Source organism: Urtica dioica, chromosome 5, assembly GCF_054948205.1.
Source record: "Urtica dioica subsp. dioica isolate 48M chromosome 5, U.dioica_male_clone48M_v1_H2, whole genome shotgun sequence".
Classification (NCBI taxonomy): domain Eukaryota; kingdom Viridiplantae; phylum Streptophyta; class Magnoliopsida; order Rosales; family Urticaceae; genus Urtica; species Urtica dioica.
The window spans coordinates 39,978,574-39,989,888 of NC_142760.1; the positions used below are offsets into that span (position 1 = coordinate 39,978,574).

At 33.5% G+C, this 11,315-nt stretch overlaps 2 protein-coding genes across 2 annotated transcripts; one reads left to right on the forward strand and one right to left on the reverse strand.

The window, feature by feature from the left end:
* Positions 1-3,051: 3,051 nt before the first annotated feature.
* PNSL3 (PsbQ-like 1) lies at positions 3,052-4,573 on the forward strand. The gene is made up of 3 exons (XM_089614844.1): positions 3,052-3,393; positions 3,474-3,760; positions 4,327-4,573. The coding sequence occupies exons 1-3, from the start codon at positions 3,120-3,122 to the stop codon at positions 4,441-4,443; spliced, it is 678 nt and encodes a 225-aa protein (XP_089470970.1). The 5' UTR covers positions 3,052-3,119; the 3' UTR covers positions 4,444-4,573.
* On the reverse strand, positions 4,564-10,965 carry ATK3 (kinesin 3). The gene is made up of 16 exons (XM_089614843.1): positions 10,462-10,965; positions 9,773-9,917; positions 9,558-9,667; positions 9,359-9,478; positions 9,099-9,281; positions 8,347-8,556; positions 8,187-8,261; positions 7,965-8,111; positions 7,712-7,844; positions 7,497-7,606; positions 6,711-6,872; positions 6,415-6,635; positions 5,795-5,876; positions 5,589-5,693; positions 5,392-5,496; positions 4,564-4,885 (listed from the first exon to the last, which is right to left on the reverse strand). The coding sequence occupies exons 1-16, from the start codon at positions 10,660-10,662 to the stop codon at positions 4,706-4,708; spliced, it is 2,289 nt and encodes a 762-aa protein (XP_089470969.1). The 5' UTR covers positions 10,663-10,965; the 3' UTR covers positions 4,564-4,705.
* Between the last annotated feature and the right edge of the window lie 350 nt (positions 10,966-11,315).

The following is an 11,315-nucleotide window of genomic DNA, read 5'->3' on the forward strand; positions in this document are numbered from 1 at the left end:
TGGTATAATGTCCTTATATAACCTTATGAAACTTAGTACAATATTGTCTTCCATTAATGAATTTGCAAAATTACAACTCATAATCAGCTAAAAAATTCAAACAAATTTTCATTACTTCATAACAATTACAAACAACAAAAACATACAAACAAACAACATCAACTTAATTTTCCTTGTTACATTTGAAATTTTACCAATAATTTCTACATAGACATTTCCAATCAACTTCGCATCCTGTTCATTTAGACCATTATCATCTTCAAATCGTGTTTTCGGTTTTCCATCTTCCAAAGCGTTCAACTTCTTCAGGAAACCGGGAATTATCTGCATTGGCCTCTTGCACATTGGGGATCCAGTCACTCTAAATATCCGTACTCTTCTTCTTTGTATTTCTGCAAAACAAACAACAACCCCTAAAAATTATAACACACACATCGCAAAGAACCCAACACCAGAAAGAATCCATCACAGACACATCATTTTTCTTATCTTAAAATGACGAAAACCAAAAAACCTCATGCCTGGGTTATCGTCGGTCCAAAAAGTCCGCTCCAAGCTCGCAACTCCACAAAGGTACATTGGGTGATATCTTGTGACTGATACCACTTCTTCGTTGCTTCCAGACATACGACTGTCGATGCAATTTTTGTTGCTCATCTGATTAGAGTTCATCTCCGCCGTCAACAAGAGTCGTGCTCAAGTTTGAAGAAGAGAGAGTGAGAAATTTGGGAATTAGGGAAATTGGAAATTCAAGGATTCAACAATCACGTGATGAATTTAAATGAGGATAACAAAAGGGTAAATTAGTAATTTTCCTCTTCTGAAAGTTCGTGACCAAAAATCTAATGTAAAAATAGACGGAATGACTATTTATGGAAGACAATCAATGTTTAAGGCTACATTAGTAAGGAGGAAAAAAAAAAGCAGGGACCATGTTGTTAATTAGTCAAAAGTCTAAGGGACATTAGTATAATGTATCCTTGATTATAATGTTACTCAAAGGGTATAAACAAATGATCTGATTTAGATATGTCTAATAGACTATTAGAGTGACTGTATGATATATTTGTAGATTGATGCATTGAGTTTTTTTTAGGGTTTTACAAAAATCTCAAGTATAGTATCATATTAAGTCGATAATGATCTCTCATAATCCTTTTTTTTAGATGACACCATCGAATTCAAGGAAATACAGCTGATGAACAACGATGTTGTCACCATGTTTATGTTATTTGGTTTACAATTCACGTGATAGATTCATGAATCTCTAACTATATTTTTCTAAGATAATATTATGTTTAAATTATTATCCTTAGGATGTCATTTAATCATTCCTACATAAAAATCTTAATTAAATGATAATACAAATACATTAAGAGTCAAATTATGAATGATATTTTTCCCACGTATAAAAAGCGATTGTATGAACACAATGCACTTAATTTAGTATGAGCTCAATACGTCCACATCAATAATATACACTTTTCTCAGACATAACAAAAATGACTAATCACATAATTCATCTTTATTCTTAATTTGATTATTTACCTTATTTATTTGATGAAAACCAAGTTGTTCCTTCGGATATACTTTCGTGCTATCATCATTCATCACCATTACATTAATTAAAAAGAATCCATTGCCTCATGAATTATGCCCTTACGACATATTCTTGATTTCACGGTGTAATGTACTACTAGTGTCTATTAAAATACTTATGACTTAATTTTTAATTAATTAGAGATATAAAAAAAACTCAGAAGTCAGTATGCCTTCATATAATAAATAATATATATATATATATATATATATATATATATATATATATATATATATAAATGGCTGAATAAATCTTATAACAGTTCATATCTCCGACTCCAACACTCTATTCTTCAATCATTTTGTTTATTCCAAACTTAATACCTTATAAATGCTGGAGATGACATATAATTCATAGATATGGTACATATCTAAGAGTTTAAAATAAATATTTATTTTAAAATATATACAATTTTTTTATACTATAGAAAAATTAATTAGGCTTATCCTTAGCTCTAATATTATTTTTCTGTGGCTTATCCTTACTTAATATACAATAAACCTCTCTCTCTCTCTCTCTCTCTCTCTATATATATATATATATATATATATATATATATATAGAGAGAGAGAGAGAGAGAGAGAGAGAGACCTGTTAGTTAAAATTCTCATATGCATCTCCATGAAAAGAAAGAAAAAGGAAAAGGAAAAATAGGTCACATAATTTACTTGACCACTATCGAAAACCTATATTTTTCAAAAATTCAATATATTTATGAAACTTATATTGAAAATTCAAATTATAGACTTCATATAAATAATTTTTAGATTATTTCAGATTTTTTGTATAGTTTATTTTTTATTTTTTTGAAATAAAATGTAGTACATAAAATGTTACAAACAATGCCATGTAACTTCATCACTTGTTAGCTAATTCTTCTATAAAACACAAGAATAAAAGAGAAAAATGTACTATTCTAGACCCGAACCTAGGGTTATATTAGGGTTGCAACATTAAGATCGATTGGAGCTAAAGGTGAACAAATTATTACCCGTTAAATCGAAAAACTTCTGGCTAGGTTAATCAAAGAAAGACGATATAATTTATTATTATGTCTAGCTCTTTTATATTTATTGCTTTTTAGTATAAAAAAAATCACCGTCAATTTTAGTAAGTTAATTTCAACCGCTTGGTTATGGTTTTAAAAAAAATATTGTTTTAACCCATTGTTTTTTATCTTAAATATGAGCTATTTGTGGCTTTTGGGCTCAGATTTATTCTGTTTAATGTTTTTGGGCTTCTAAAAACTAGTTCCAAACGCCAAACTTCCAATAAGGTGCTAAATTTAAGAAGAAACAAACAATAAGGCGAAAAAGGACCACATTGATGTTTCAGCATAGTCAAATATCCAATATGACCAAATTACCCTTCCTGAGGATATACTTCCAATGGTCTCTAATGACCTTACCATATTTCTCTTCTCAAACGGATATAACTGAAAGCACTTGCTACTTCACCAAGAAAAAGAAGGAAAAAAAAAAACACTTCATCTTTTTTTCTTTTCTTTTTTTCACTCATAATGTCCAGTTTGTCGAATTTAAATGGAGTCTTCAAGGCTCGTCCGGTCACGAATCCGAAGGCTCAGATTCCCGAAAGAACCATAAAAAAGAGTGTGAAAATCGCTAACAATGATCTTGTTCAAGAACAAAGTGTCCAAACCACAAGAAGGCTAGCTCTAGGAGGACTAGCCTCGCTCGCCCTTGTTAAAAACGCCTTCAACGACGTCGCTCTAGCCGAGGACAACGGATTTTGGATCACATCAAGCCGTATTCCAAATCCAACCGTCGATAATAGTAAGTCATAGAAAGTAGATTCTTAGTCACATTTTAGTAGCAAAAATTGAAATAAATAAAAAACAATTTTTCGATGGCAGAAATCACGAACGAAAAGACGGGTACGCGGAGTTTCATAAAGAAGGGTCTTTTCATAGCGGATATTGGGGTTGCAACCCGAATGTATAGGATTAGGAAATGCGCGTTCGATCTCTTGGCCATGGAGGACTTGATTGACAAAGATAAGTTGAACTATGTCCACAAGTACCTTCGCATGAAATCGACCATCATGTACTTTGATTTTGATAGAGTCATCACCGCAGCAAAAGACGAGGAGAAACAGCCTCTTCTCGATCTCGCCAACAAATTTTTCGACAATGCTGAAGAGGTAGTAAGTTCGGGGCATTTTTTGCACAGAAAGTCCATAAATTTTTGGTCCTAAGCTCTTATTTTTTTAGTATTTTGGTATCTAATCTATTGATTTGGTTGGTCCTTCTTTTGACCTAAATATATTTACTTTTTATGAAATCCTACGCATTTTTCAACTTAAAACATGTTTTTCTTAACTAATATATATTGTTAATTATATAAAGTAAACCTATTAAACGAGATTTTGACCATAAAAATACTACGAATAAAGCCAAAACAACTTTCGACTCTTAAAGCATTATTCTACTTGAATGATATTTTAAAAAAAAAAAAATTATAAGTAAGCTATTTTAGTTTGTAAAATAGGTTTTAAGTTGATAGGCGTTAAATTTCACAAAAACAAAATATATATTCTTATTCTTATGATTTTTTTTCTTAAAAATGATTAAAATGCAACAAAATCAATAGAATAAGGGCCAAAATGCAACAAAGAAAAGGTTATTGGCTAAAATGACACAATCATTTACTATATGCAACAACAAAAAATCTGAAGTTCCATTGGCTGACTTGTTTATTTTTTTGTAGCTTGAATCAGCTACGAGACAATGGAATATTGATCGGACAGAAACGGTTTACAAAGACACAAAGGTTATGCTCGAAGAGATCATGGAGCGAATGGGGGAGATGTATAACAACGCATAGATTTATATTTTCATTCCATATGAAATCAATAAACAGTGTAACAATATTATTGCAATGGTGTGTTTGTAGAAGAAAGAAACCAAGCTCAATATATTTGTTTGGAAGATTAAAAAAAAATAAAACAAAAAAATCATCATATCTTTCAGTTCATACATACAACTAGTAAATAGTAACAACATCATTCTTTTTTTGTTTCTTTACTGTACAAACATACCTAAGTTGTTAGTGCATTTGGAATAAGAAGAAAGTCGAAAGTCAAAAGTCAACCGTAGCTGAGACGCGAGTCCGAGGATCGGGCGTAGGTCTGGCGACGGGGAGTCCCGATCTCACAGGCGTTGACTCGAGATGCGAAGCGGAGCGAGCAAAGCGACTCCCCGGCCGAGGAGGGCTCGGGAGAGATGTTCACGAACATCAAAGTCTTCGAATCGCCTCCCAGGCATGGCTATTATATCGGAGTAATAATTCAGAAACTAAGCCACCAAAATTTGAATATTCGCTAAATAGCGCCAACTTTTTGTAAATTTAAGTAAACAGTCGTTATGGTGATGTGCCAGCACGACATTGTTTAGACGTTTTTAGCATTACACTTATGCTCTTTGGAGTCTGATGGCTATTTCTAATTATTAACGAGTATTTATAACTATTGATATCTTTTGGTTTTGTTGATAAAATATCGTGGTTATTTATTTGAAATTTATCAAATGTTGACTATATGACAAAATAATTTGAATTTTCATATGAGTATATATAGAGAGCCCTAGATTAGATAAGTTTGAAAAAAAATGCTTCTGAAATTGATTAAAATGCTAAAGAGAAAATATTTGACGACCATTTTGCTCAAAAACTTAATTTAGGGACCGAGATGTCACTCGCGTAATAATTCAGACTATTACGCTATAAATCAGAAAGAAAAAAAATCAATTAGCATTATATTGATATGGAAATTACCTGGAGAAGATATGTGAGTTTTGAGTTTCTGAAAGGCACGTGATCTTCCTTCTTCGCCAAGGAAAAAATGACATCGCTCAACGACGAGAGACTTTTATTGATTGCCTGATTATAAATAAAATAATAATCATTGGCATTTTTCTCCATAATGTAATAGAAGGTTATGATGTTTATGATATTGGTTTCGGGTAAAATACTTGGGTCTCTTTCAAACGTTCTCCGGTGGAACCGCTCTTCGAAAGGCGTTCACTCCCGGCGAGATCAATGAGATTCAACACGCCTTGTACTTGTTGCTCCGTGCTCTGCGCATGAAAAACAAGATAGCTTGCTATACAAGGCAACACCACAATGAAAATAATAATATAGTGAATAAAAGAAAAACCGAGCATTGACTGATTCGTACCTCGTTAACACCAGATATCCGTAGCGTGAAGACGAAATGGCTCCTCGATGACCGTTCATTCATTTGGGTCTTGCCCACAGCTCTGGAAAAAAAAAAAAAAAAAAAAAAAAAAAAAAAAAAAGATTGAGTAGACAATTTCCTTTGGGTTTTGCCAACTAGAAAAGGCCTAGATATGTGATGTTCTCAGCAAAAGCAATATCCTTTTAGACAATTTTACTTTTTACAAAAGGTTTATTTTTCTCCTGATATTACCTGCCCTTAGAAGCTCGGTCCACAATGGTTTTATGGAAAATGACAAAGATGCTAATAAATCGAGAGAGGTAATGACGATCATTTTGCTCGGAAAAATAGTCTAGGCACCAAATTATTCTTTTTTTTTTTCCAAAAAGGAAAACAGAACAAAAACCTTATTTTGATACCATAAATTATTACCTGCTCTGTGATGTGAAGCTCGGTCCAGAGTATTTTTACGGAAAAATGACTATAATGCTAATAAATCGAGAGAGATATTGATGATCATTTCGCTCAAAAAAATAATTCAGGCACCAAAATATTCTTATATGCTAAAATATTAACAAAAATATATATATAAAAGCCTTATTTTTATCCCCATAAAATACCTGCTCTGTGCGGCTCGGTCCAGAAGATAAGCGACTTCTCTGGCGCTACGGACATCCATGACCGTCAGATCAGACACGTGAGTGTTTCCACTCGCGTCGTGTTTGATCATGAACTGCTTTCCGTTCACACCGTTTTCCATTCGCCCCGAATCGTGATTCGACGGCCTATTCGGTGACAACAAATCGCGAATGGTCTCGTTGTATATCTCCAACATCGACACCTACAAGGAAATAAGAAAGAAGCGATTACGATCACGAGAGAGAGAGAGAGAGAGAGAGAGAGAGACTTGACTGACCTGCATTTCGTATCTCCAACCTTGTGCGATAAGTGATTGTCTGGTTTGGAAGATTTGCTCCAACGAACGAGGAATCAGCCCTTTTTCTTCATACTGTCCTGGCTTGCCCATCATCGTGTACGTTTTGCCCGAACCAGTTTGACCATACGCAAATATACAAACCTTAAAACCAAAAAGAAAAAGAAAAATGAATAAGAAATTACAGCATTTCAAGACATGCTTTTTATATACAAGTTTCAGGGTAAATGACATTTTCCTCTGAATTGTATACTCGTTTTGAGTTTGTCTTCTTTTTAAATGACCAAATTACTCACTGAACTCTATATTGTGAAACATTTGCCTGTTCGATTTGTAAATAAATGGAAAAAATAAATACAATTCTTAATGCTAAATTGTAAACAGTTATTCCGATTTGAAGTCTATTAAATTGATATTTGTATCATAAATCAAGAAAACAATCATAAGTTAAAGTTCCGGGTTCAAGTCGATGTTCCCGTTAAAAAAATGTCAATTTAAGGATTTTTTTTTCTTGGGCCCAACTTTTTTATTCCATTAAATTTTAATCACAGTAAATATTGATAGCCAAAAAATTACGTACAATTCATACTAAAATTATGTATTTTCCAAATTGTCATAAAGGGAAGGGGCAGATATATCACAAATATAGTCCGGGGACTAATTTGGTCTTTTAGTCTACTATAGGAGACAAATTAAGCAGAAGAAAAAATAATACTATTTATTTAAATTTATACAGGATTTGGAGCATATGGAGATTCAAAAATTCACCTTATACCCGTCAAGCGCACTCTGGACGAGCTGAGAAATCTCTTCAAACACGCCCTCTTGCGATTCATCAGCCGTGAAAACCTTGTCGAACGTGAAAGAATGTTTTTGCCCTGATTGATCACACACAGCCAATTTGTTTAACACAAAACCATCATGGCGGGAAGAGTTTAACATACGATGTTAATAATGTTTCTGCATTGTTAGCTAGGCTTTACCGTTCTGTGACAAGTCAACGCCTCGTCCGAGAACTTCCATGGCTGTTGGATAAGAGATGACTTTAGCTTCGCTATCATCGGGTAATAGAGGCGGTCGAACTCTACAGAATACTCGAATATTCCCTTTAAGCTCCTGCAATGGATTCGAGAATTCATATAACATCATTGATATTTCAGTGTATATATACACTGACATATTTAGAAGAAGAAATTTAAAAAAAATAAAAAATAAAAAATAAAAAAAAAGCAGTACCAGAATGGTATTATGCAGTTTTTTTCGCAAAGCGTCTCCTTCGACGACTTTGAATTCGGCATCCGCTAGACGAGTCTGCAACTCGATTATGAGTCTCTTTTGTTCTTCAAATTCCGTTCTTGTCTCCAATACAGATATGTCACACACCTATGAGAATCCGGGATTTTTTTTAGTCACTTTTTTAACTGCTATATATCATTTATTTTTGTGTCTCATTATTACCTGAAGATGATCTTGAGCTATGGTTAGTTGGTTCTTCAATGTACTTATCTCATTGCCTTGTGATTCGCATTTTTCCTAGAATAGTTTAAAATATATATTAATATATTAAAAAAATTGAAAAATCTCCGAGTTTTATGATCAAATCAAAAGCTTGGCCAACCTCGAGTCCGTTCGTTCTTTCCGTAAAAATATCCAACTCAGAGCGAGAATTCTCTGCGGATTCTTTGTATTTGATCATTTCGGCTGTCAGATTCTGAACTTCGAGCGCCAAGCTGTCGCGGTCCTCTCTGACTTTTTGCAAGTCCATTTTGAGGCTCGCGGCTTCATTGACCAAAAGATCTCTTTGCTTCACAGCCTCATCGTGAGATGTCTGTGCATCATATCACCGAAAATTATTGGAGTTGCATTCTTTTTTTCATTTTTAAATTCACAGTCCGTGATTTGGTATTGTAAGAAGAAGAGGAAAGTCAAGTTAAAAAATAAATAAATATATAAACTAAACTCAGAACCCGAAAATCACATAAATTTAGCATGAAAGTGTAAGCAGAATCCGCAATTTCGACACGGCTTTAAGTAATTAGTATAACAAAAAAAAATGTTTTCAACTATTCCATTTACTTCATTCCCACTTCATTTTTTTCCTTCCTTCTTTTATATTTCGCCCGAAATAATCGATATATCCGACTGCTATTTCTAAAATTCAGTTATATAGTCCTTGATAAGTATCGAAAGAAGGGAGAAAAATCCATGAAAAAACTAAAAGCTCGCCTCGAAAATCACATAAATGTATTAGTGACACACAAAAAAAGAAAAGTTTTCAATTATGCCCTCTGAACTCTCCCAGACAAAGACCGACTTCATTACCAACGATAGTATCAAATCAAAATCGCGTTAAGCAAACTATAAACCAACCTTGCACATTTGAAGTTGACCCTTGAGCATGCTCAGATTGTCTGTCATACCGGCTTTCTCTTTCTCGATGCGTTTGAGATCTCCCTCGACTGTCGAGAGATCCGTGTGAAGCTTGCTGTTGTATTGTTGAAGACTTGCAATGTAATCTTGCAATCTCTTGTACATGTCATTCAGTGAAGCTATCTGCATAATAGATAAATAAAATCCAAAGATTATAATTTTTCTCGATTTGTATTTGTATTTTTACTATTCAATCTTACCTTTTGATTAGCACTCGAGAGCTCTCTTTGGGCTCGACTGAGTTCTTCCGATGAGGTCTTTTGAGACCTCTCTATATCAAAGCGGGCTTGTTGTTCTTTGGTTAGAGAGTCCATAGCTTCCTGATCATGTGCATACTCATTAATTCAAGCTTGTGTAAGTGAAAAAAATAATTTCAAAATAAAAAACATATGTTCTTACGAGTTTATCGCACTCTTCTTGTTCGAATTTCTCTTGCAGCAAAGAGAAATTCTTCCTGAGATCCTGAATGATAAAGCTCAGCTCTTCTTCTTTGTTTCTCAATTGGATTTCTGCAACCGAAAAAGAACGATAAAAATAGTCATAATAAATCAAACATTTCGATCGACTTCTTTCGCCAGAATAGAAGATAATTAAAAATAATAATAATGCAATACCGGATTCGCAGCATCTGAGCTCGGCTTTCTCCAACCGGCTCTGCAAGCTCTCTTGCTCGAACACGTAGCTCGCTTCGAGCTCTTGGAACCATTTGATGCAGATTTTCAGCCTTTTGATATACTCAGTCAAAACATCACATTTTTCCTAAAAAGAATTCAATTTCGTTCAAGACAATGCCTTTGAGATCAGATCATTACAGCTCAACCAAGCTCATATAATATTGCAAAAAAAAAAAAAAAAAAAAAAAACACCACCAAAATATTGCTAAAAGTACACTTTTTAATTTATTAACCATTATTACTAAGATTCTAGTTATGAATAGCTGAACCACAAAAGCAGTACATCAAACATCAGATCATCACAACACAATCTAACTCAGAAAATGTTTACTAATAATAAAAACTCAGAAAAATATTAAAAACAAAAAAAATCAATTCAACACAAACCCTTTAAATCAACCCAAAAAAAAAAATTATTGACCATAACTACCTAAAAAAAGCCCTTTTTTGGAATGAGTTTTCTACTTTTAAATAACAAAACCAGAAATGCAATACATCAAAACAAACCCAAATACACTAATTTCCCAGGAAAAAAAAAAAAAATTCTTCCTGTCTTTATTAATTTAAATAAATGAGACCCAAAAAAAGAAGAATAATAAAGATGAAATCTTTTTTTTTTTTTTGGTTACCTTGAGATTGAACTTGTCTTTCCTTTTGGGCTTCTCTCTCAACAAAGCCTCAACGTCTTCTCTGGTGAACTCAAACCCACCACACTCAGACCCAGCATTGCTCTGAGGAGCACTGTTTGGGCTCATCACATAGCCTCCATTCACCAAAGAGAAAGCTTGCCTTGTCGGTGTTCTTCCATTAGTCGCTGTAGTACCCACCATCTTTCTTTTATATCTCTTTTTACAACCCAAATCTCACTTCTTTTGCACTCACACCCCTCCTCACTCTCACCTCATCGCCAAAGAGAGCGCCACGGCGAAAAACAAGAGATGCCCAAGATTGGTAAGACCATAAAGATTGAGACTGAGCTCCAAAGTTTAGAACTTTCAGAACTTGGAAGCCATTGAGAGAGAGAGAGAGAGAGGTTGGTATGGCACTATGGATTGTATTCAAAGCGAAAACACAAAAAACTATTTTCACTATTGTTTGAGAGAGAGAGAGAGAGAGAGAGAATAATATCACAGCCGTTGCTTTAACGGGCAGGAAAGGGGAAAAATGTTATATATATATTATGTATATAAACATCAATATATATATATATATATATATTATATAGAGAGTAGACTGATCCAAAGTTCCGAACACACAGAGAGAGACACAACAAACTCCAGGGAGACCAGAGGCTAATTTCTTTTAATATAAAATATTTATAAAAAAGGAAAACGGAAATGCTTTGAGAATAAAGATAGATAGTACTAGGACAAAAACTAATAAATGGGATATTTTAATTTATTGGGCTTTTAAAAAAAAAAACAGATTTATTGTGTTTGTTCTACAGTCTACTTCTTCTAATTAATCTATTGTCAAATTTAGC

What these genes read in the sequence shown, in the direction of transcription:
- PNSL3 (XM_089614844.1), top strand. Translation starts at nt 3,120, where the DNA reads ATGTCCAGTTTGTCGAATTTAAATGGAGTCTTCAAGGCTCGTCCGGTC. An exon ending in AAATCCAACCGTCGATAATA is followed by an intron (nt 3,394 to 3,473) that starts GTAAGTCATAGA and finishes TTTCGATGGCAG; the next exon opens with AAATCACGAACGAAAAGACG. An exon ending in TTTTCGACAATGCTGAAGAG is followed by an intron (nt 3,761 to 4,326) that starts GTAGTAAGTTCG and finishes ATTTTTTTGTAG; the next exon opens with CTTGAATCAGCTACGAGACA.
- ATK3 (XM_089614843.1), bottom strand. Translation starts at nt 10,662, where the DNA reads ATGGTGGGTACTACAGCGACTAATGGAAGAACACCGACAAGGCAAGCT. An exon ending in AAGAAGAGTGCGATAAACTC is followed by an intron (nt 9,479 to 9,557) that starts GTAAGAACATAT and finishes GCACATGATCAG; the next exon opens with GAAGCTATGGACTCTCTAAC. An exon ending in AACTGCATAATACCATTCTG is followed by an intron (nt 7,845 to 7,964) that starts GTACTGCTTTTT and finishes AATCCATTGCAG; the next exon opens with GAGCTTAAAGGGAATATTCG.